Source organism: Melanotaenia boesemani, chromosome 6, assembly GCF_017639745.1.
Source record: "Melanotaenia boesemani isolate fMelBoe1 chromosome 6, fMelBoe1.pri, whole genome shotgun sequence".
Taxonomy (NCBI): Eukaryota; Metazoa; Chordata; class Actinopteri; order Atheriniformes; family Melanotaeniidae; genus Melanotaenia; species Melanotaenia boesemani.
The window spans coordinates 6,773,195-6,799,953 of record NC_055687.1 but is presented as its reverse complement, the minus strand read 5'-3'; the positions used below and the strand labels follow the sequence as shown (position 1 = coordinate 6,799,953).

The 26,759-nt window shown below is 38.4% G+C and overlaps 1 protein-coding gene across 1 annotated transcript; it reads left to right on the top strand.

Moving 5' to 3' along the window:
- The first annotated feature begins 88 nt into the window (after positions 1–88).
- On the top strand, positions 89–26,759 carry phf1 (PHD finger protein 1). Its single transcript, XM_041988268.1, has 15 exons — positions 89–409; positions 984–1,062; positions 1,207–1,288; positions 1,808–1,894; positions 4,765–4,859; positions 5,352–5,500; positions 5,787–5,882; positions 9,464–9,532; positions 9,756–9,879; positions 12,705–12,772; positions 13,274–13,405; positions 19,140–19,218; positions 20,590–20,705; positions 23,034–23,120; positions 25,868–26,759. Exons 2-15 carry the CDS (start codon positions 985–987, stop codon positions 26,214–26,216), a joined length of 1,611 nt encoding a protein of 536 aa, XP_041844202.1. The 5' UTR covers positions 89–409; position 984; the 3' UTR covers positions 26,217–26,759.

The following is a 26,759-nucleotide window of genomic DNA, read 5'->3' as shown; positions in this document are numbered from 1 at the left end:
GGCTTGATTCCGGTGCAGCTCTTACAAACCCGCCTTAATAGCATCAGTAGGTGGTGGCGGAGAGGTGGTGTGGGTAGGGGGGGGAGAAGAGCAACAGCGACGGGAACATGACGAAACGGCACCGCGGAGGACGGACAAACTAGACTGAGAGACGGACGGACAGTCAGTCGCCTTTCCCCCCCTCTCCTCCTCCTCCTCCTCCTTCTCGGTGACTGCTTGACTGACACACACAGGCGCTTGGCACAGACAGGGACATACATGCACACCATCCACTTTTTGCAAACACGCAAGCTGCGCATTGGAGCGGACAGTAATTGGGCAGCGGAGATCCACAGCAGATGAGGGCATTTCATGTCCACCCTATCCAGGAATCACTGTGACCCCGACGGAAAGGAGTTTGACTTGACAGGTACCCTTCAGCCGGCCAGCTCACTGTACAATTTGCCTAATTTCCATCTGATGCACACACACTGTTTTGCACCCTGCGTCTGTCTTTACTTGAGTGCATGCACTGGAACAAATGCTCAATGTGCAGATAATGCCTGCAGAGTCATTTCATGCACCTATTCAAGTTTCTAAGGTGTTGGGAGAGGAGGTGAAGACAACAGCAAAGTGCATGGCAGATGCTTCAAGTAGCAGTTCAGTGATCTTTGCCCATTTACTCAAACTGTATTGCAGTAGTCATCATGCAGTGTTTTATTCTGTGTGTGTGTGCGTGTGTTTGATGCATGCAGTAATCATTTGTCTTGCTCTCTGGTTGTGTACTCACTCTCATCTTTCACTGTGGTGGATACAGGCTGTCGCTATGCTCAGGTCTAAAAAAAGGAGGAGGGGAAGGATTTTAACCCCTTTGTGCCGAAGCCCGCTTGTCTCAGCCGGGCCGTAAACCCCCTCTGTCAGCAGTGGCAGCAAAGTATTCAGCGAATAAATCGGATTTCCATTTCACATGAGCCCTGCTCTCTCCTCTATGTGTCTCTTCTCAGGATGGGGGGAGTAAGCGAGGGAGATGATGTGCTGGCTCGATGGAGTGATGGACTACTGTACCTCGGGAATGTGAAAAGAGTGAGTGTGTATGTGTGTGTGTGACAGAAACATACTTTTGAGTTTGTGTGCTGTGTGTATATGTCTGTGAGTGTGTTCACGTGGATTCAAAGACTTCCATTTAGTTTTGTCAGTCATTTGGCTCACCTGCTATCTCTTTCTCAGGTAGATGGAGTCAAGCAATGTTGTCTGGTGAGATTTGAGGACAACTCTGAGTTCTGGGTACTGAGGAAGGACATACACTCATGTAAGAACTCTCCCCCCCCCTTCTTTTACCCTCTGTTAGAAATGGAAAAAGCTTCCCTGTTGGGAAAACTTTTCTCTTTGTTGTGTTAGAAATAAATACTCTTTTTTTTAACCGAAGAAGTTGAGTCCTGACTTTATTGTTTTTAGCTCAAGATCTCTTAATTGTTATTCTTGAAAATGTGGAGAGAGTGCTGGTGGCAGTAGCAGTGTCTTAATCGGTATATCAGAGTTATGAATTTATTAAATTAATGAATCCTCTGGGAGATGGATCCCCACCTTTCTCAACCTTATATCAAGTGAAAGGGGAAGTTGGACACTTGTTAGGACCAAGCTGAACATCCAGATGTCAAATATAGTGAAATCTGAAAGAGAGCAGGAGACGCTGTAATCAATGAGGTGGCAAGGATGTGAATCAATATACATAAATTAATGCAGTTGACTGCTCTCTCTCTGTCTTCCTCTCACACATTTACTTCCTCCCCTCCCCTGCCTCTCTCTGTCTTTTTTCTGTTTGCCTCAGTCGCTGCTGGAGTGGAAGAAGTTTGCTGTATTTGTGACGCTCCACCTCTTAAAGAACCCCTCATAAATTGTCTTAAATGTCGCCACGGTAAGGAAGCACATCTCATCATACGCTGTCAAACACTGGCTCTCCATCAGTACTTGCAGTGACCTTGAAGACTTGACACACTTTGGTAAATAACAATGCCACTCTAAAGAAAAAAAAAATAGAAAGCCCCATATCATAAATGATAAATATGAGCTTTTGCACCTGCAACCTGACTGGAGTGAAAATAAATTAGATATCTATACACAAACATGTAGACTTACATGCAACATATTACCTTATTTTCCTCCTAGGCATGTGTGCAATTCAGAGTTCCCAAAAAACATGAAAATACTCTGTCCTAAAGTATAATGCTGCTTGAAAGATTGTAAAATCTTTAGATTTCTGTATATTTCTGCATAAATACAGAGCTTTACAAAAGTCTTCAGCCACCTGAAAGGCAAGCTTTCTTGTTATTTCTTTAAATAGCCTTCAGGAATAGTTCTGCAGGCTTCTTGAAGGACTTTCCAAAGCTTTTCTCTAGGTGTCGGCTGCCTTTTGTTCTGTTCTCTGTTAAGATGATCGCACACTGCCTCAGCACTGCCTCAGTTGAGGTCTGAGCTCTGAGGAGCATTCATCCCTCCATCAGACCTGTTGCCACTAATTTTCAGTCCACTTTTTGTGTCATGTGGCATATTTCAGCCATTTCTCCCTGTTTCCCTTCCTTAAGAATGGCTTCTTGACAGCCATGTTTCAGTAGAGAGCATTTCTAATGAGGCTTCAGCCAATAGTAGATGATCAGCTGAAGGCCCAGATGCATCTCTCAGGTCCTGGTTCAGGTCTTTCCTGGATTTGTTCCTTTTTCTTCAAGATGTCACTTTCAGATGTTACAGTATAGTAGTTTTTTTTAAGTCTGGACACTTTTTATTTTGTCCTCCACTTCACTCCACTCCATTCCCAGTTCAGTCTCTTCAAATGTTTTAAGGACATACTGCTCATCATGCTGAGATATGCCAAGGTTTCAGCTAAAAGCTCTTCAGAAATCACTTTGTTGCTGTAAAACTGCCACTTTCTGGCTGTCAAACTGTGTTGTCTTTGGCATTTTTCATAGATGCAGCTAAAGAAATGGGAACAAATAATGTGTCTATGTGCTATACAAAAGATTGTTTTATTTTAATGTTATGTTGTACCTATAGCACTTTGGCCAACTTTGTTGTTTTTAAGGTGCTTTATAAGTTGCAGATAATCAAGACACCCCTAAAGAAGTGGAGGGTTACCAAAAGATGCCTCTGAGTAAGACCTGGTAGAAGAAGTCCCCTGTCTGATGAAGATGTAGTGCACATATGGGTTTTGTTCTTGCAAAGTTTCACCACCCACTACAGGCCAAACATGTATACTACATCATTTTCAGTCCTATTTGGGTTTTCCTTTTGTCATTACACAAAGGGAAAAGTTTTGGATTTGGCATGAAACATGTAAATGGGGGCTTAGGAGCCTTTTTTTATGCTATAACAAACAAAAAACACATTCTTCTGACAATGGTCAGGTACTGGACTGAACTGGTAAAAAAAGTTGGTATGTCCAAATAAAAACTTTTTAAGAGCGTAAAAACTATTGCTCAAGAACATTCTAAAAATAACATAGTTGAAGACAGTTTTGTTGATTTATAAGACCACAATAGAACTTGATTTCCACCCAGTCATGGCCACGCCGCAGCCTCGGCTGCTATTCACAGCCATTTTCGTCAATGGTTTGGTATCCACTGGGAGCGCCACAGCGTGTATCAGAAGTGTCTCAGAATGCGTCAACTTCCGCAGTTCAGATAGGGGCAGACAGAAAATCAGACAGGAGAAGCAGTGTAAAAGCTTACGGTATTTTTCAAAATAAAAGTACCTGTGCAGATGTGCGCTGCTGAACTATGAAAACATTACAGGTTTAACCGGTCAGGGGTCTCAGTTTTTTTCTTTATTTCATTGTGGGCGACAAGACGTTTATCCTGGACAAAACTGTGTCACAGCTGTGACGTAGCATACATGTACCTGGTAGAAATCAGTGGTTAGAACAGTATGTAAAGCCCAGCACCGAACCTTGAGGGCCCTGGTTGATGGTTCCTTTTCTGAATCTGGGTTAGGATGGTTTACTCTAAGTTATGGAGCAACGAATTCTGAATAAAGAACATTAAAACACCAGTCCACTGAATCCCAAGAACATGAAAGTCTTGCAGCAAGTCTTTAATCTTAAAAACACAAGTTGTTTTTAATGAAGGAATGGTTAAAAAGTAAAAGAAAGTTAATATTTTAGTTGGAAATATTGTGGAAGGACCATAAGTTGAAAGGTTTAAAATAACATTCTTGCAGCAATACAATAGATTAAAAAACCTTTAAGTGCTACATTTTCAATTTAGAAAATTTCAGCTTTCAGGAGGCCTTGTATTATCTAAGATATGCACAGAACCATGTGTGCCTTTATGCTTTCACACCTCAAATTCTGATATAAGTGATGTGTTCTCACATCAAAAGATTTTTGAGTCATTGTTGAAGAATCGTGCTTGTGTCAAACTCTGCATTTCCTGCAGAGTGAAGGTCACACTTCTAAGTAGAGTAAAGCTCAGATGGACCATAAAAATGTTGAGATTAGATTAAACATTCAACAAGAAGTGTGGTTAGACGGAAGTTTTTAAATCACACAGCGGCAGAATGCATGAGAAGCAAATGGAAGCTAATTTTACTGTCACTGGAAACAAGGTTGTTGACAGTCTGTTTTGAGGAAAAGAGGAGTCAACATGCTCCCTGCTTCTTAAATGCAAATAGTGTTGTTAAATGTTTGCATGCTTCTATAACTTTAATAGCACAAAACATAGAGCTGCCCCGTCATTATTGCCACTCTTGCTGCCTGTCTTGATTTAAATGCTCTGCTTCCTTCTCCCATTACAGGTTATCATCCAGAGTGCCACACACCAGCCATTGAACCGGAAGCTGACAGCGATTCGTGGATATGTCGGCAATGTGTCTTTGCAGTTGCAACCAAGGTCAGACTGCTAATCTCTCTGTCTCACACTGGTAAAAAACATTCAGTGAGTTATATGGGAGAAATCCAGTCAAATATATCACTTTACACCGTTGTGGGCTGCAGTTCATGCGTTTACTTGGGGCAAAGGCACTTCAATTCTCTATGTTAATTCTCAAATATTCTAGATTGTGTCATAGAAATTGTGAACAATCAATAGTTATGAATCTAATAAGTTACTCTCCAGTTGAGAGAAGTACATTTACAGTTAATCCATCACAAGTGCTCCATTTCTGTAGATATTAGATGAGAAAGAGCTGGCCTAATTGTCAATCAGTCAATGTCCATCTCTCAATGTCTAGACTTCCGCTGTCTCAGACACTATCTCTCACAGCTGACCTACAATAAAATGATGAGAACATCCTTCTCCTCATCTAATGTGATCTGTCTGCTGACATGACATTGATTTGAAGGGTCATCACCAATCAGCGTTGTCCTAAAATTGTTTTGGCAGAGAGGAGGGGCCCTGAAACGAGGGCGTTTCGCCCGGCTCATGCAGTTCATGAAACTCCGGCTCCCTTACCAGCTGTCGTCTTTAGACTGGGACCCGCAGCATCTGACCAATCAGCAGCAGTGTTACTGCTACTGTGCTGGACCTGGAGAGTGAGTGATATAGCAGAGTGTAGTTTGATGAGTTCATGAGTGGTCTAATCTTAGATTTTTGTAGTTTTGCATGCAGCTTTTTCTGCATGAGCAGTTTGTTTTCACTCTTTTGGAATAATGTTTAAGGGATACTATGTTATATTTGGCTATTTTGCACTTTTTCACCTTTGTGGTAAACAAAAATCACCTGATACCTCAAGCAAGATGAAGCAAACTTAAGTAGTAGTGTGAAACCGGTTCTCACTTGTATATGAATGAAACTCATTGTGTTCTTGTTGAACTGCAGGTGGAACCTGAAGATGCTGCAGTGTGCCAGCTGTGGTCAATGGTTCCACGAGGCCTGTACACAGTGTCTAACCAAGCCATTGTTGTATGGTGACAGGTATGTTACCAAGCATCCTGTGGAAATATGAAAATTCTCTATACTTGTAATTAGGGCGTTGCCATTTAGTCAATTTATTCCTATTTTTTGTTATTTATCTTGCTTTAGCCAGCAGACGACATAGACAACATAGACATGATTTTTGTAAACTTAATTTAAAAAACAGTTTCCGGGTTACAGTTTGTGTCAAAACTTAGCTTGTAGGCAATTAATTAGCTAACATTAGCTAACTGTTTCCAGGTCAAAGTTACAGACAAGGACCTATCAAGCTTTTAAAAGTTACCTTTTAATCGTTCCTTGAAACCTTTCTTTTTGTAAAAAGAGTTTTAAAAATATCTCATATCTTTATCAGATATTTTTATATTAGTTATTGTGTGAACATCTGTTCAAATGAACTTATCTTTCCTTCTTGTAAAGCATTTTGTATATTTAAGAGAAGTGCGATGCAAATAGTGCTTTATTATTCCTCCTGTTTTCCTTTTTCCTCGACTTTTTATTCTAGAAAATAAGACAAATTAAGGGATTAAAGGAAAGAAAAATCTTTTAAAAATAGTAATTTCTCAGTGAAGATCTGATATTTGGTTTACAATTTAGTATGAAATGGTTGCGTCTAAGTTAACAAAGTACATAGATTTATATTCATTACTACTACTTAACAAATGTTTTAATCTTTATTAAATTGAAGTGAGATTTAACGGAAAATCCTCTTGGGTTGCAACTAACTGTTCCTGTTGTCTAATTAATAACTATAAAGGATATTGAAAATATTCTTAGGCCTAAATATATCACACTGAAAAACATGCCTAAATATGAACACAGCCAGATGCCAGAAGTTTTCCTAACCAACAATTTTTTTTCTATTTTTTTCTATTTAGTTATGATGATTAAAGTCATTTTAAGTAGCTGTAGTGAAGGTTTGTCATTTTTATTACATTAATAAATCATTCATTAAAATTCATTATTAACTGATTAATTATTGCAATGTTAGACTCTGATCTGAATAAGATGAAGATCAAGATGTCTACATGACAGCTTCACTTGTCTTCCTTAATTAACTTAAGATTAAATAATTACTGTGCACGGTAATGTTCTGAGTGACTCATGCTACAAGGATGAGAGCTCATTTTATCCTTGGAGCAAAGGTATAGACACCAGAGCTGGTAAAACAGTCCTCTGCAAGCAGTTTAGACATGTTGCTGGGTGGATATGGAAGATAAGCTGCATCTCATGCATGTAATGAAATGTATCCATCTATTAAGTTATTATTGTCATTAACCATCTGTGTTAGGTGAATGGCTTTTACGCCCATCCTGACACACTGCTACTACCCAGACTGTGTGAGGGGAGGAATAAAGGAGGGATTAAATTGAGATTGACAATCGGGCAGAGTGAGGCGGGATTGGTAGAACATCTGCTGAGCAGGTGATGGAGGAAGAGTGAAGACTGAACTGGAATAGTAAGCGTGTGCTGCCATCATACCATGTCTGTGCTTCATCTTTCCCAGTGACCTTCATGCAAATAGAAGGACAGACACACAGCATTGTGGTATGAGTTTCAGGGTCGCTGAGAGCAGGTTGTTATTATTGTGGAAGATATACATTTGTCTGTTCCTTTCTATTTCATGTTTGGGCTAAATCAGAAGTTTGGAAGGTGGAAAAACAGTTCATTTAATAATATGAAATGTCCAGACTATGCAAGTAAGAATAAAACCAAAGAAAGAAATATTTCACAAAATGCAGGATCACACATTCTGTAAACTATATATGAGCCGATTAAGGATGAGAGAGGTGTTTGCTCCAAATATGTGTGTTTATACCTACCATTGAAATACATCCTTATATGCATCTATGCATTTGCATCAAGTGCATCAAGTATCTGGGTCTATATGCAAATAAGCATGTCACCTATGTCACACAATCAGCCATCGGCTGACTAACAACTGAATAGTGACAGGTCTAATGATGTTGCTCCTAATTCATGAATACATTCAGCAATATGTTGCAGATTTGTTTGAGATGTATTTATTGCAGTTTTTTCTTACAAACATCAGATAAGCTCATTTATGCAACAGGCATTGGCAAGGCAGGGCAAGGTAAGTTTATTTGTATGGCACAATTCAACAACAGGGTGATCAAAAGTGCTTTGCAGAAGACAAAAAGCATAATTTAACATTAAAAACTAAAGAAAAAGGAAAAAAGAAAGAACACTGGTTAAAAACATAATTAAAACATGATCAAGTTTAAAAATTGAAGCTTAAAAGAAACATGCATATTTAGACATAACAGAGAACAAGATTAAAATGAAGAAATATTTATGTCGAGCTTGTGCCATCACATTTCTGATGACTGATGACACACAATCTAAGGCTTTGTATAAATTAACATGGCAGCTTATATCACATCCATAAAGAAACACAGTGACATCTAATTCTACCAACGGCACAGTATTCTTGCCTTGTTATTGTCCCGGGTGGCGGTAGCTCAGGAGGAAGAGCACTTCCTCTGCCAACGTGAAAGTTGTTGGATCGATTCCAGGCTTCTTCTGACTACATGCCGACACACTGCCTCCCGATGTGTCTATTGGGGGAATGAATGTGTGCGTTAGAGCTAAAGCAGTTAGTATGAACCATAGAAGTGCTGTATGAGTGTGCAAATGGGTGAATGTGTAAAGTGCTTTGAGTGGTCAACATGACATTGTTGAATTTAATATATACTGGGAAGTTACTGTACCTTTATGTTAATAGTCCTGTTAACAAGTTTCTTTCTTGCATCCTTTGTTGCCATGTCAACAAACTGATGCACGCACCAGGGAGATAATATCTCACTCTGTCATTCAATCAATCAAATTTCAACCTGGCTGGAAGTTTCAAGAATATAAATTTTCAGGGATGAGCAGCAGCTTTTGTATGTGGATGGGAGGCAGAAGACATGTAGAAAAATCAGTGTTTCTCTCATTACTGTGTTTGTGTAGACAAGACTTGAAGCTTTTAAATGTTCTGCAGCTTTCATTCTGAGCTTCTCTCTAAGCAAGCCTGAAATCATTAACTCATATTACAACTAATGCTTGTAAGACATGAATGGGCTGTGTGTGCTTTGTAAGGCAGAACAACATATTTCACCCTCCCACCATACTCCACATTAACTAAGTCAAATATCAAGGAATGTGTGGCTCAGGTCTAAATATTCTGGGAAGGACCCGCTAAACTGCAACTCTGAGGATTGACAGGACACATCCTGCAGCCAAGGAGCAAGCAGGATGCTGTCTATGAATGGTACATCTTGTTAGTTGGGATGCAGCTTTGGAACTGAAACTGGAAAATCAGGCCAGTAGATGATCCTTCAACATGACCCAGAACACATTTGTGTTCAAACTTTTAGATGAATTTGACAACTGCCTCAAACCATTTGTGAATGTGGTGTAAGCAGTCAGACCTTAATGCATCCTGAGTGCAAGCACACCTGTAGCAGTCCAATGTGATCTGATCACCAAGGATTTTATGTTAGCACCAGGTCTGAAAAGGGTCCATGATGCTTAACCTCTTTTTTTATTCTCTCTGTGTTTTTTCCATGTGTCCTTTGTAGGTTTTATCAGTTCCAGTGCTCAGTTTGTGCAAAGGGACCAGAGACAATCCAAAGACTACCCATGACTTGGTGAGTTTCAGAATTTATTTGCAAAAATTTGACATTTTAAAAAGTTAAAGTACATTTCATATATGTGTGCTTTGTATGTTGTATATTAACTACAATTAAAAAATTGAGCAGTAATTTTGTGAAAATATAAAAGAGGTAAAAGAAAAAAAAAAGAGTTTTTTTGTTGTTGTATTTTACTTACATATATTTTACCATGTACTTCTTATTTTTCTTTGAAATGCAGGGTGGATTTGGCTCATTTAGTGCTCTACCATCTCTCGCTGTGCTGCAAGAGGAAATACTTTGATTTTGACCATGAAATTCTGTCCTTCACCAATGAGAATTGGGACTCGTTGCTCCTGGGCGCGGTATTGATATTTCCTTGTTTAAGCACCATGATGAAATGATCTGAAATGTTCCCAAGACTCTTGTGTTTGAGGTTTAAAGCATATTAACCACCATTAAAGTAAAATTCAATGTCCGACCTCTATGTAAGCTCACAGCTGAAGCTGAAGTTAAAAAGGGCAGTGTTTTTTAATCATTTAGGTCAGTACCTGGTGACCTTACTTAACTGACCATTTTTTACTTTAGCTAACTGTTTATTTCGTTACCCAAAGCTAAAAATTTCAGCTGGTTTATTAATACTTTAAATATTAACATATTTATCCATTGATTTTAACTGATCATTACAATTTTTCTAACAAACTAGTCTTGAACACTAAGGCTTTTTTCTAAATGCTTCCAATGCTCTTTTTCTAATGATTTTATTTTAACAATCCATTAAAGTAGGTTTAAACCCTGTAATGTTAAAATCCTTACTATTTTACCACACTCTACCTTTCTGAAGCATCATCCACTAACTTGCTTCTTCTGGAAGATGTGACAACTTAACCACTAATTAGGGATTAAAGAGCTTAACTGGTGTCACAGTACAGTTCACAATGCGGAGGAACAGCTTGCAAATCCTGGGTTGTGCTATTGATAAATTCCATTTAAATTTGGAGGTCAAAATTTCCAAGTTTTCAATGGGAAAAATTAGCTGGAATTTCATCACAAGTAGGATTTTCAACTCAAGAGGTAGAGGAACACCAGGTTTGATCTTAAAATCCAACATGGCTGCCCTGCTCATAAAATATGGAGATAGCTGCAGTTTATTTGCACGTCTGTTAGTTATTGTCTCGTGTGTCCACATTGTCCAACCTCTGTCATTGAACACATTGCTATTTGTACAAAATAGAACATGATGCTTTGTTCTTAGCTTGTAATATTAATAATAATAATAAGGGGTTCCAGTTGTTATTTCCATTAATTAATTACAGAGAAAATAACTTATAGAAAAATTAACACATTCAGAATGTTTGTCAGTGCATAATTTCCTGGTACACCGATTATAATGATGCACACCTTGGAGCTCGGCTAACACAGTGAGCTTCGAGCACCAACCTAGTGACTTTGGCACTATATTTAGTGAATTTTCAGATCCCTCTACCAACTCTATTTGTAAAAAAGCAACCAGCAACAAATCTAGCGACTATCTGCCAAGCTGTCAGAGGAAAACCCCGGCATTTCTGATGAGGAGGCAGAGGAGAACACACAGTGTGGGTTCATGTAGATGCAGCTACTTAGAATTGCTTCTTTTAGCCCAAGTTTCCAGCTTATATCAGCTGTAGAATTGTCTGGGAAGTGAATGACCCATACACAAAGCAGCTGGCAATTCTAAGTGGTTAATCTGTAATATCCTTAGGATGAGACAGAAGTTTGGAGAGCTAATGCTCATCTGTACAGTGACTACTTACAGATGTGCTTCAAGCTAAGCGGGCGATGTGACAGTCTGATAGAGAAAGTCACACTGAGACACAGAAAAACCAGAACCCTGAGTAGCAGATCAGCAGATTCTTTCTAAATGGACACAACAAGGTGTTTTCACACGGCTGGACGTGTTTTAACACCAGCGCAGTGAGAATGGACAGCATGCACAAATGTGCACTGTGCTCAGCTTGATCCAGCACAGATCAAGCACATAGACAACAAAGGATTCAGACATAGAGCAAGTTAAATCAAGCTAACAATCTCGTTTTTTCAAGATAACAAGGACTGTTTTCTTGAGATGCAATTTTTTGTTAGAATTAAAATGAAAGTTTTCTCTTTGATAGAGTGCAGAAAATACATTACCTGGATTCAAACAGAATAACATGTATGCCTTAACCTAAAGATTTTAACTAATGAAATTAGATGCTAAGCACTTGTTTTTGTGCTCAGCTTGATCATCTCATAATCTAACAATAACAAAGCTTGTTATCTTTTGATAACCAGTAATAGTAGGTGGTTATCACAAGAAGAAGGACAATTTCTTAAGGAAATTAGAAAAATGTATTTCCTATGACATGAAAACGAGCTTTGTGATCTCCGAATAACAGAACGAAAAACTAGTGATCTTGAAATAATGTTATTAGAAATAAATAATTGCAGGCATTGTCACTTTGGGATTCTTAGACTTTAAACTTAGTGGTAATGGAATTTCTGACTTTATAAATCAGAATCTTATCAGATATAAGTATAAAGTTAGCCTTGAAAACCTTTAATGACCACAGTTTGACATGGAAACTAAACAAGCTGCTTTTTGGTCACAATGGAAGACTTGTAAAACAATGTAAATGATAGTTTTATTGGAGCATCAAACCATCATTGCACCAAAGTGGCCATGTTATAGCCGCTTTCACTAGAATTGGCATGGATGAACTTTATTATGCCTTGAAAGGGCAAATAGAAACCTGACTATACTGATCAAGACTTGAAAAGGTTGAAAACCACCAGTATACGATCTTACCTCCCACATTAGTGATATCCAGATCCCTCTGGACAGACTGAGTAAACATGGATAAGTCTGTCAAAGACACCAAGTCTTGATAGAAAGTATAGTGTTTGAAGTTGCTCTGTAGAGGATAAACAATTGCATGTCTGTGACATTTTGGGTCCTCCTTTAAGTTGCTTTTACAGAGACATTTTGAAATGTTTTGTTTGTCTTGTCATCATGTAACAGCAGGGTTTGTCAGCCGTGTAGCTGCACCAGTTAATTTTTCATATCAACATTACAGCTGTCAGCTGCTATAAAAGAAAATGATTGCATGCAATCATGGTGTGTCGTCCAGTGCGTAAACACTGCTTTGATTTTTCATTCCCGTCTGTCCCCCAGCTCTCTGACACGCCAAGGCAAGACCGCTGTCACAATCTCCTCAACGCTCTAAACTCCCACAAGGACAGGTAAGTCGTCGCATGATGAGAGGAATAAACACTGAGCGCACACGACTGGATTGATGAGTTGCACTCTGTAAATGGAGGGGGTCTACTTAGTGCTATGCAGGTGGTAATTCTGTACCCGCAGGATCAAATGAGTGAGGTGAAATGTGTGACACTGAATAAAGTAAGAAAATTGTAGCAGTCATTTAGACCAGATGAAATTGAACATTTTGGGTTGTTTATTTTGGTTTGTCAACATAAGGCACGAATTGTTGGTATTAAATCTTTAATCAGAAAAGTGTAATTGCATTAAATGGATGTTAATTGAGTTTTGTATGAAAAAAAGCTCATTTCTCTTGGCAAATCTTTTCTAATTATGTATAAGTTAATTACACACTCACTACCGTTGGAATTTGTGTATCATCACTGGCCGTCATCAGAAAAACAAGAACTCTGTGTTTCACTGTTTTTAATTCAGTAATAGCTTCATAGATGAGTAATAACTAAAATATCTTTCATCATCAGGTTTGTCTCTGGAAAAGAAATCAAGAAGAAGAAGTGTCTTTTTGGGCTTCAGGTCCGAGCTCCCCCTCCGCTGATGTCTGACTCATCACCCCTCATCACTGATCCGCCTATCAACATCGCCCACCGGAGAAGGTCAGAGCGAGGACAGTGGGGCTCATTTAGTGTCTTATCTCTGTGAGAGCTTGGGGAATCCCGCGGGGCATGTAGTCATTACGCATGAACAATTAACTCAGGAATCAAAGGAATGCAATTTTCATATACCAGCAAAAGGATCAATGTCTTAATATTCTTCTAAATGCGTTATGAAACTCCCCCAGTGTGTAGGTTTTACAGACATTATTAGTCTTTTTAGTTTTTAGCATCTGCTTCTTCAGGGTGAGTTACATTAAAACAGTTGCAGAGTGGAGCAAACTTAAAAAGAAAGATTTTGGTTGGCTAATTATGAAAGAAAACCGATTGAAAGATGAATCAGCCTCTTTTTCAGCCATGATTTTGCACTAATGGTTTTGAGGGGTGAAGTGGGTCTCTAAACTCTACCACCCTCTTCTGTGTGGTGTTATTTTTTATTTATTCTTAACCATGCTAATGAGAATTCCCACACAAATTACACCCTTAATTCACATTATCGGTTAATGGGGGGAAAACAGTACCTTATCTGAGAGCTAACACTACCCCACAAACTGAGCTCAGGCAGCCACACAACAAACTCAGAAAAATACTTGACTGGCATTCTTCTTTCACAATACTTATATTCCTTCCTCTAAATTTTGTCCAATAACAGTACTGATCACTCTTTTAGGCTCAATAGGCCTCATTCACCAACATCTTACAAATCTTCTTTAATTTGTTGTTAGGTTGTACTTACGTTTTTTACTAAAAGTATCCATCAGATTCCCGAACATTTTTTGTAAACTAAAAAATAGTTTGTGTCTTTCTTCTTAGATTGCTCAGTGCTAATCTCTCTGTAAGTTAAAAGGATGTGCCAGCTGGCCCTAATTTGCATAGCTGAACACCCAAAAATACCTATAAAAAGTCATGAAACAAACAACAAGCATAATTCTAAAAGAATGAAGGAAAATGAATAAAAATAATAAAGATGTGCACTGAAACCTGTTTGTCTTCATTTTAAAATGAATACACTTGGCTATAGGTAATCACACGGTGAGATTCTAATCATATAAAAGCAGCTTTATGTACAAAATGGCATTAAATCATTCTCAAACTCGGACAGTGAGCCGGCAGTCTAGTCCCATTAGCGCATCAAGACGCACACCTCGTCATGTCGTGGCTTAAGGCGGAAAGTGGTACACAGAAAATTTCCATCTCTTTTTACATTCTAAACATTCTAAAATTTGTACAGCAAATAAACTGTGTTTGTATCTAAACACATTCAGCATCCTTTTAAGAGGTGGTGCACCAATGGAGCGAGTGTGTGCATCTGATGAAATATAACCTCCAGGTGAGTCTGGAGGTTGATCAGTGTTGTTGTCAACCAGCAGACCAGGGCATGATCACATACTCCTAATAAAACTAATCAGAGACCATGTTCAGCAGGTGAATCTGGGAGTTGCAGGTGACTTGGACCTTTATGGAGTGGATTCGGATGCCGTTGAGGTAACAGATCGCGTGAGGGTGCTTTGATGTGCATGTGTGTGCCACCAGTGACAGATTTATATCACATCTTGACTGCGACTTGTACTTGATTGAATAAAATAAATGAAAAATAGTTTCATTTTCCTCTGAGGGAAATAATAATGTAAGGGCACGATCTGCAATATATTGCTTCTTATTTTGAAATAAAAAAATTCTTCATAAATGACCAAAAGTCATTTTAAAGTTGCACTTTGTAACTTTCAGATCTTGAAACTCTGCATTCCTGACTTGTTTCATGGCATGGTGACATTTATTATGCACATTATGTACATTTCTGGAGTCGTTGGTGCCCAGAAGCGTTCCAATGCTAAGAAATTTGTTGTATTGAGGCCCATTTGTTCCCCCTTTAGTTCAGCTAAAGCCCTGTACCGTCCGCACGGAAGGGAAGTGTGTTCTTGAAAAGAGGACTTCTTCATGTTTTCATTCTCAACAAACTTATGTTTCTAACAATAGCAAATACTGTAAGGAAATGGGTTTTGAATGCAGATTTTATAGGAATATGGTTGCTTGATATGTCCTATTAAAAGGAGATCTAATAATAATTTCATAGACTTTTTCCCAAATATTTTACTAATCTTTTCCAAACTTGTTTCCTTTTGATGAATAAATCTTTAAATCATCATAATTGGTGTGTTAGCCTTTAGCGTGGGGAACACATTCTGGTGGACGGTCAGATTTTGTTCCCCTGTGCTTAGATGGGAAGCAGGTTCACACAACTCTGAAATTCATACTACTCAGTTCTTTCAATAAATAAATCCTGAAATTTGTAAACTTTCGGGGTTATAATTGATTCAACACTGGGATGCTGCATGACATTGCAACTAAGAATTGCTTTGCGCACCACATCACACGCTAGCAAGTGGATATCAACACACCAGCCATTAAATACGTACAATGAATAATTCAGCAAAGAAACGTAAAAGGACGTTATTAGAGGAAGAGCAAGAGATAAGAATTAACACCAGACATACTTAATGGCTGTGGAGAACTCAGAGTACAGGTTGAAAGCAAGATGGATGCCAAAGTAGCTGTCGTTAGGGGCTAATGAAGATTTTCTTGAATGCTACAATCCTTGCAAAAAGTTCATAAGTAGGACTTAAGAACAAATTTGTTTGTAAAAACTGCTGGTGAATGAGGCCCAACATTTTCACGAGGCCCCTGTCATTAAAATGTAGCACATCAGATAAGAATACTGAAGTAAGTGTCAGTGATAATTCCTCCATCACATATTGACTCAACATATTCTGCTTCAGCTGTTCCTGTTTGGTTTAAGGTTCCAGAGGCTAACATTAAGAAATAATGCTCATAAGAGCAATTATTTACTACTGTTGCATTCACTGACAAACGAAAACAACTTCTGACTGGGAAAAATCAAAGAACATAGCAAAAGGAATTTATTATTACTAATGGAATAGTAATATTAGCTCAACAACTACTGATAAGAATTTTCTGTTATGGAAAAGCAAAGGAAAAAAAAAAATCAGATGAGGATGTTTAAAAAGTCTACCCTGAGCTGGCACTTGTAAACTTTTACTACAAATCAACTAAATGATTTTACTATATGACATATTTCCAATCCTAAGGGGGATTCCAAAATAAATGATTAGGTTTTTAAGTTGATAGTCACCTCAGAAACCAGCATATATCTGCTCAAGCACAGAAAAAGTGGTTCTTTTTCCATATTATGTCCCATGTATGATATCAAATGGAAATGAAAATGATATAAAAATGTTTTTGGAAATGTTTCTTTTATTGCCTTTTGCTTGATTGAATAGCTGTAAATTTCCACCGGGCAGTCATTTAGATGATCAACTAGAGAAGTTATTTTCTTTCTTTGCAAGTGGACCCTGTGCTCGTATTTTAGATATTAAGCTTTTTTTCAAGAGATATTTGTAGCTCAAATCTTTACCTTCCTTTTTGAATTGGGGACTTTTCTATACAGTTGTTAAAAAGAGAACAAAATACTCTCACAGAAAATTCTAAATGCTAAAGTTAACCTACGTGGCTACCTGATAAAACCAGTTTATTAAATAAAAACGATAAAAAGGGGGATGCTTCTCTTTGCATGAGTGAATTATGATTTGCTGAGCTGCTAACTGGCAGAAGAAGTCTTAATATGAGCTGCTAGAAACAATAAGCCACAGCTTTTAACTTGGATATTTATGTACATTGTGTTGTTAATCCTAAATGTTTTATCTAGAGTCACCATCAGGTCAGAATTTCCCTGACCAGCTCTCTCCTGGTGAACTCCAAAACTAATTTAACTGGGAAGAAATGATCTTTTTTTTATGTAGAGTACTTGAAGATTTCCATTGTATTCCCACTTGCAAAGTAGAAATATTAAAGTTTTATATTCATATTATAACTGCAATATTTCCTTTTCTATATTAACTTTTCACAAGATTTTTCTCATATCAGCTGCAGAACAAAATGTCAACTTTAAACACTCATAATCCACTGCCCAGATTACCATCATTTTTACTGAATACATCAATGCTACAAGGAGGATAAGCTTTTTTTTATATCTCTGTGATGTTTTCTTTATAATTTCCCCCAGGATGAAATACACATTAAAATTTCAAATGCTGGTATAATTCCAATTATAGTATAATGAAGAGTGCATTGTCCGTTCTGTGCAGGGGTTTAATGGACTTTTTAGCCACTTATGGGATCATTGAACCTTAAATTCACATTTTCATTAGCAAGTAAAGTCAATAAGCTCGGTTGTGAGGGATACGAGGGACAAATCTGACTGTTGTTTAGGTTCAAACATACAGTCTTGTGGAAAAAGAAACAACTTTTCAGTTTTGTGGTTTTACATATCAAAACAGAATCATTTAAAAAAGCAAAAAATTGGTTAATGCAACATCAAAAGGAAACACCACATGACATACCATACTGGACTTTGACTGGGACTTTGCAGCACTTTGATTCTTATTCTGTTGTAGATCTGCTTCTTTTTAGGATCATTGTCCTGTTACATGAGCCAGTTTCAGTCAAGCTTTAGCTGTCAGACAGATGGACTCACATTTGAATTTAGAGTATTTTGGTATACAGAGGAGTTTATGGTCCACTCAATGACTGCAAGGTGATCAGGTCCTGTAGCTGCAAAACAAGAACCGATAAATAAATGTAAAAAAATGGATTAGATTTAAATGTTCTGGCTAATTAAAGCATGATGCTGTTAAGCTTCATGTGTAGCCACAGCTTACTGGGGGAAACATGTAAACATGGCAGCTAATTTGTGCCGACGACCGTATCAACCACCATCAAACATTCATACACTGGCGGTGCCAACAAATCATCATTCCTCCACCTCCGTGCTTGACAGTTGAGGATGAGATTTTTGTGCTGATCAGCTGTGCTTGGTTTTCTCCAAACATGCTGCTGTGCTTCTTGACCAAACATCTCCAGTTTGAACTCATCTGTCCGAAGGACATTGTTTCATTGTTTCACTGTTAATCCAGATGCAGCTTTTCAAACCTAAACTGTGCTGCCATGTTTTTAGGGACAGGAGGCTTTCTCCTGAAACCTTTCCAAACAAGCCATAATTGTTAAGCCTTTTCATTGTACTGCCATGAACGTCCATGGTAAATGAGGCCTGGAGAGTCTAAGTCTGAGTCTTTTTTAAGTTTCTCTGAGCTTTGCATGGGAACGAACATATTTTGATTTACACTCCCTGGAAGACTGTCAGCTGTGTTGAATGTTTTACATTTGTGAATAATAAGTCCTACTGTATAACGATGGACTCCAAATAGTTTGCAAATAGCCTCACCATCCTTTCCAGATTGATGGGCAGCAACAGTTCATTCTCTAAGATCATTCTCAGCATGTGTTAACACACACTTGAATTCTGCAAACTGCCAAAACTTCTGCTTTTAAAGAGGTCTTCACACCCGTTTTTGCATTTTGACTATGTTTTTGATAAATAGATATTGACACTAATATGTCATGTGCTGCTCATTGTTTGAGGTTGTATTTCTGTAATTATAAAACCTAGGAAGGTTCAGAGGATTTTTTAAAAAAATATGTCCTAAAATGTAAAACCTTATATTGAAAGTATTTTTTTTTTTTCATGATTGTATTCTTTTATGTCACACTTGTCAGGAAACCTTCATGTAGCCACAATAATACATGAGGCACATGCACATGGGGGCTGTATTTATGATTTAATGATCATATATTTATTTATGTGTGTTTTTGTTCTCCATAGCCCGTTGTCTCTACCCTGCCAGAGAAGAGTGGGGGGGCCAGAGTCACGCAAATCAAAGCGTCGCATCATGGAGACACAGGTCAGCGCCTCTGTCTCAGGAGGAGGAGGAGGGGAGGTCTGGGTCACTAACCTCACTGATATTTTCTTCCTTTTTTCTTTTAAATGCAGCCAGGTAAACAGCTCGCTGCGACTCAAATAACCTGTCAGTCAGACGATGTGGCGAAGGTTCATTTCGCACTCTAGATCAGTCTGTGTGTCTTTTTACACCCTTTGAAGCTCAGTGCCTCAGCTTTTTTCAGTCCTTTCTCTTGTATGTTTAGTCTTTAGATGCTATAGAGTAAACCGTAAGATTAGAGGCAGCTGTGAGAGATGAGTTGTCATGCGTTTTGCTCTCTTAAAAATATGAAATCCAATCCTGCAAAAACCTGCTAATATATTTCATCAACACCTGCACCTTCAGCGCCACATTTATCATTATCATCAAACCCAATTCCCAGCGGATCAAACTGAAACAAGCATCACAAGTGGTGGTTACTATTTTTGTATGACATTCTTAACCGTGAATGCTCATTGTGTTGTATACTCTTCCTACACATCACTGTGATCTGTGTATGTGCACATACTGTAATCCTGGAACAATACGCTCCACAGAGCACTCATTTTCACTCTGGCACATCCAGGCCCCTTTGTTCCCCTCCTGATTGATGCTAATCTCCATCCGTCTTGGAGGAGCATGTTCGCTGTGGTGGGGAAAGTGAGATGGGTAGGAATGCTGATATGCGTAGCCTGGGATCACTTCCAAGTGCACTTTGCAGTCAATTACAGTTTGGCCAGGTGGTGCTGGCACCTTGACAGTGCAGCTCTGACAGAGCACATCCATTTAAAGGCACAGACGTCAACCGGGGCCACTGAATAATAATCTCCCACCCTTATAGTCAAACTAGAGAAGGGGGTGATAATGGGCTCAGTGTGGTGCTGTACGTCACAGTCCAGTGATAAGAAATCTTTAGGTGGCGTCTTCACCGATAATGTTCCCAGTGATTGATGGCTCTGATGATTTTCTGATGTTTTTACTTTTCATGGGTCTTGAGTAGGTGGAGAGCTGCCTCACTAACCAGTCTGCCCCTTATGATGTATGTTGGAAGTGATGCGTTGAAGTGGGACATCATGCATTTGTGTCTTAGGAGCCTTGTTAATGTTGCTCACACCCATTCTGTTGGGCATTTGGCGATATCTGGCCATGTTTGTCTCTAGATTATGCAAAACTAAGAATTTATTATATTTTTAATGATCAAAAAGTACATATTTCACAAAGATGTGCAAAGCAGAATGTTTCATATGCAGAATTAAGTTAATGTACGAGTGAACATGAAGGTATCAATGCCTGATTTACTCCTGTGATGATGTTGGCATCCTGACACTAGCTGGTCTGTGTGTCTTCTGTACCCAGGCCTGTCCACCCCAAGTTGCCGCCAACCCTGTTGAGTTACTACCATGTTGCCATGGCTACATGGGAGGGGCCAACCTTTACAACTCCAGGAAGTCAGAGGAGGAGCTTAATGTGAGGTAAGGAGAGATGCATCTGTTGTTATTTGTATACTTTATTTAGAAAACAAAATAACAACAATACTAAAGCATGGGTGATGCAAGATGGAGGACAGACAAAAAACAAGGGAGAACATCAGGGAATAAAGCCAAGAATCATCATAGTAAATGTGTGAAGTATTGGTGTGATATCATTAATTTATATACTAATACTAACCATATCAACATTTATCATAACAATGAACTCATTAACATCATAATTAAGTCAACGTGATAGGTCAAGTCATATTAATAAGACAAGATAAGATAAAATAAGACAAATCAAATCTTTATTGTCATTATACCGACATTCATTTTAGTACAACTAGATTGGTCTAGTAGCAGTTCGTCAAATGACTGGAAGGTTGGCAGTTTGAATCCCGCTCCGCCAGTCATCTGTTGTTGTGTGCTTGGTCAAGACACTTCACCCTCCTTGCTTCCAGTGTTAGTGGCATCACTGGTAAAGAATGTTTTGGTGGTGGTCGGAGAGGCTGTTGGCGTGCATTGGCTGCCACATGTAGCTTACCATCACCAAGTATAAATGAGTGGATGAATAATTGATCCAATGTAAGCACCTTTAGTTCTGTCAGCCTTATAAATCCAGTCTATTATTATTATTATTAGTATTATTATTAATACTAATAATAATAATAAAATAATAATATATTATCCATTATTCCTATTAAAACTGAGAAAAATAAAATATATTATATATTGCACAGGGTCCACATCAAGGAAGCAAGGCATTGGTCAGAGTTGTAAAAACTGTACCTAAGTCTATTACTGTGTGACCTCAGCACTCTGTATATGTGACCTGGGTACTGTCCCTTACAATGCTGAATGCCCTCTTCAGATGAGTTCTGAAGAGGTTCTTCTGGAAGGGAAGAGGGTGGCCAATGATTTTCTGGGAAGTGTTAAAGACCCTCTGTAGTGCTTTCTTATGTGCCATGGTGCAGCTTGGGAAACATATAGAAATGGAGCAGTGGTAGATAATGGTCAGCAGCTTCCAGTCTCCTGAGGATCCTCAGAAAGTGGAGACATTGCTGGGCCTGCTTCATGATCGCTGAGGTGTTGGAGCTCCATTAGAGGTCTGCATCCATGTGCACACCATGAAACACTCCCACACACTCCCCACTGATGGTGATGGGCTGCAGGTCAGACTTCTGCCATCTAAAGTCAATGATCACCTCCATGGTCTCAGAGTTGTTGAGGACCAAGTTGTTATCAGCACAATTATATAATATATAAGCAATTATATAATAGTAACTTACCAATATTAGTAAACTAATACTAATAAAAATACTAATAATACAAATACTAAAAGTAATCATCATCATCACCATCATTATCAACATCCAAGTCACCGTTCTTCTATTGAAGACAATAAATTGTAACAAGAAATATTAGAATTAGATTATATAGTTTATTCTACCCAAAATCAGCAGAGCTGAGACCTGGAAACGAGCTAGGTCCCTGATCCAGAGGGTCCCCCTGGCAAGCCACCAGGCTAGGTTTGATTTGGCCAGAGGTGCTGCTTTGATTTCCTTATTGTTTTATTTTATCCATTCACCATTAAGGACCACACCACAATGATATCAGCTTGATTTATTGAATGTTTAAGGAAGGAGAATGTGAAATGGACATCTGGGGTGGCGTTGTGATGAGCTGAGTGAGGGAGAACAGGGATGGGTAAGAGTAAAACAAACAGAGTTAAGGAAGTGAACCGAGTATAAGAAGGCTCACCAGGAGAGGTTCCCCGGATCGAAGCTGACCTATTAACTTCATTTTATTTATTAATTTTGTTCACCCATTTGTGAGGTTTAGCTATTCGGACAGAAACCAACAGCCGTGAGTCCCCCTTAGACCTAAGATCTGTTACAGAAAATTGGAGCTTATGCTGCAAAAGCGATCTGAAATGCACGAGGAAGATATTTTTAGGAAATTAGATGATGCCAGTGATAATACTGATGCAAATAAATTGGATGTACAGACTGAGGTTTTAGGATATCTGCCACCACCATAGCACAATAGATGTTGGTAGAAAAGACTATCTCAAATGTCAGCTTTTAGCATTGTGACCAAAACAGAGAAAATTCTTCTCACATCTTGTTGCTGAGTGACAGCAGAGGTCTGTAGATACACTGAAAGCAGATAAGCTTTGAGGTTAGATACCAGAGGGAGTATTTTTATTTTATTTTGTGTGAAAGGAGCTTCTAAATTGTATTCTTTTCTGTATTTCTGCAACTTCTGAATGACAATATGATTTAGTTGTAGATTAAAGTTGTCCGCCTCTGTGCATCTCATCCACAGCTCTCCTCCCAAGCGGATGTACGCTCTGTACCACACAACCTACAATGGAAATACTGCATTCTCCAGGAGTCTTCATCACTACAACAGGTTTTTCTTATTTATTATTTCCTCACTAACAATTAAGAGGTCTATGTAAGAATAACCAGCGGGCAACTTTAAAGTTTGGATCATAACTTTAATTAAATCTTGATCGTTGATCTGGGAGTTGCTTTTTTAAAATGACAGATTTATTATTGTGAAAAATATGTTAGACACATTTTCCAGTGTGTATACAGACTTAATTTTCTAAGTGAATTTTCTAAAATTAAATGCCTAAATTATTTTGATCATTAGTTTGGAGCCTTGTTCACAAGTCCAAAGGAAAAAAACTTCTGTTCCTGCATCAACCAAATTCAATACACATATTAATTATTGTGTTACTCATCCTTTAAAGTAACACGTTAGTCTCTGACTTTAAAAGCTATAAGACAAGAATCAGCGTTGGACTGACTTACTGGCTGGAAAAAGCTCAGAGGAGAGACAGGGTGCAAGGTGGATGCTGGATTAGCTGTTGTTAGGGCGCACCTCAGTCAGAAAATCTACAAAAATTCAGCAGTGGGGATTTAAAGAACACTTTTTTAATGGTTTGGAAACAGGATAATAATTGTTGGAGCACAAGTACGTGCATTTAAGTACTTGCCGATACCTAGAAATGAGCTTATTAACTTTTGAATAGTTCTAACTAATTAAATCACTGGACTTTTTTCCTTTTTGTCTCATTAGAGCTTTTTGAGATGTCACACACTGAAATGATGATGAACATACTTTTTTAATAGCTGCAAATCATCAATCAGGAGTGTTACTTTTCATCAGTTCTGTTTCAAACTGCACTGATTGGTTTGGTGAGATACATTTTTAGTGCAGATCAAGCAGTAGACACATTATTGACAAATTATCAGTTAAAGTCAAAATGGGAAAAGTGTCAGCAAACAGCTGCATGTTAACACAGGCAGAGGAGAAAATATCAACACCAGCATCTTGTCTTGTTTCTGGATTCATTACAAGTGCAAGTACGATATTCACTTTTCTGTAAAAAGCTGTAAAAACTCTTCAGAAAAATGTTTGAATCGTAACCTGCTACACACTTAGCTATTTCATATGGCACTCAAACAAATACTGAGTGGGATCTTCACGTGTCAAATCAACTCAAAGCACCTTTTTTCATATTTCATATAGGCTGAACCAAAAATGCTTTTAATTTAAAAACAGAAGAACATATGATTTCATATCTTGCATGAAACACAATATGACAACAAGAACACTGCAGAGAAAAGCAATTAAACCAAAACAACCTATGAAATGGTATAAAACAGAATAAAAAATGACAGAATTAACAATTAAAGCTGTTTCTTATATAAGAAGTTCAGTGTAAACGTAAAAAGTCTTGCTTTTAAGGCCTTAAGTGGTTTGGCTCCCTTGTATTTGTCAGAGCTGCTGCACCAGCATGCTCCAGCCAGGCCTCCTACACAGCTCCTTCTGAAGCTCCCGTCTTCTAGGCTCAAATCCAGGGGTGACAGAGCGTTTTCGGTTGCTGCTCCAAAGTTGTGGAACAGTTTGCCATTTTACATTAGAGCTGCCCAGTCTGTTTCTGGTTTTAAGTCCTCGCTTAAGACCCACTTCTTTACACTGGCTTTCGAACATAGTCGAGCATGACATTTGCTTGCTTTTACTCTTCTGGTTTGAACTTTACAGAGATCTATGTAGTGGAACCTTTCTGTAATGTGGGAATGAGAAAGGCCTGGTCATGTTTCGTTTTGTGGCATGAATGAGGGACTGAAATGAAATGACCTCAGATTGATTTTATCAGTACTGTATAAAAGTCTCATTTGAAACCACATTTTTTCAGATTTTTCTTCCAAGCAGTCTTGTAATCTTTTTAAGTGGTCCTGAGTAACACTTCTCCAGCTTTCTGAAGCTTTTTAAAGTTTTTCTTTGGACATTTACTACTTCTTCGATCATTTTAATGCCCAGTCCATGTGACTGAGAATTTCTATTAAACGTGTCTTTTTTAAGTTAATTAAATAACTAAAGACTGACCTATGAATCATTCAAGCATAAAAAGGCTCCTAACTGAAGGGATAAACCAGTGTGGTGTCTACTGATAACAGACACCAGCACAGGACTAGTTTTACAATGGATCTCTCTGCATTTTGTTTCCAGCTGCCTGTCACATAGACATAATTTGTTACCCTTTCTTTAGTTGCATGCATCTATGAAAAATGCAAAAAATGCATTTTGAAAGATTGGGAATCACCTTTTGCTGTATAAAAAATACTGTTTTCTAAGAGCTATTACTATACGTTCAAGCTCCTTAGAATTGTGCAAACTCTAAAACCTTTTTAACATTTGTCACTCCGTTTCTCCATCAGCAAGAACTACACATATTCCCTTTGTAATATTACAGTCTGACTGCTGCATTTTGAACTAACTAGTCTAATAAGGTTTGATAGTAAAGCCAATAAACTGGAAGGTACTTCTTTCTAGTAAAGACATGATTAAAACAAGTTAAAGCCCAGAAAAAAACAAGATTTTTGCATAAAAAACACTGATAAATAAGTTATTTGAGTGTTCTTTACTTAACATTTTTACTTTTTGTCAAATCAATTGATTAAAACAGAGAGAAGCCAACATTTAGTCCACCGAATGTTGGTGGTGATGCTGATTTAACTGTCACACTAATTCACAAACCATTAAGAAGTATTCCACTAACAATCCAGTATTGTCTTTGTTTTGTCAAAGAAAGAAATTATTTGTCTCTTGTATGACTTGTGTGCTTTCCACTTTGTTTCCCCCAGTGTGGAAGACACCTGCAGGTTACCACCAACGTGTTTCTCTTATCCAATAAACTCCAGTGGCAACCACAACCAGCACCATCTCCAACAGCACCAACACCACCACCAACACCAGCCAGGGCAAAAGCAGCTAGAGCCGCTCGTCCTACGCGACGTACCCCCTTATCAGGCTGGCATGGGTGGGGGGGGTGGAGCAGGCGGAGGAGGAGTGGGGATGGGCGTGGGAGGTGGGGATGGGACTGTGAATAGGAGCTGGGGTGGAGGGGAAGCGGTGAGGATCTTGGCAAGACGTGTCACACCAGATGGGAAGGTGCAGTACCTGGTGGAGTGGGAGAACGTGAGTTTGTACTGAGGCAAAGAGACTGTTTTACAGTTGCCACGGAACCACTGTGTATTCAAAATGTGGCATTGTACAAAAAAAAACAAAAAAAAAACAAAAAAGATCCCTACACGATGCAGATCCAGGTTGCTCTCATAGTATCACCTCTATTCTACATCATTATAACCTCACTACTCGTTACTAAATGTCCCTCTTTGCTAGTGTTTCTCTGATATTTGTACTGTTAACTTTGGAATATGCCTTTACATTGATCATGTTTTACTGTGATGAGGGAAACTATTTCAACCTCCTGATGATTTGTAGGTGATTGGGCTGAAGTAGGAAAGAAATAGCTGCAATTACTTATGGAGAAAATGCACAAGTTTGGAGAAGAACTTAAATATTTTAGTTTACTTGAGGTTTATTTGTGTTTTTATGTCATACTGTCAACAGTATGTCAACAGTACAGAAAATGGATTACTTAGTATGAAACCTGGATGCCTTAAAGGTTTTTCCTGGATCAGTCCATAGTTAAGTAAATTACAATTTTTTCCTTTTCTTTTTTTTGTTAGTTTA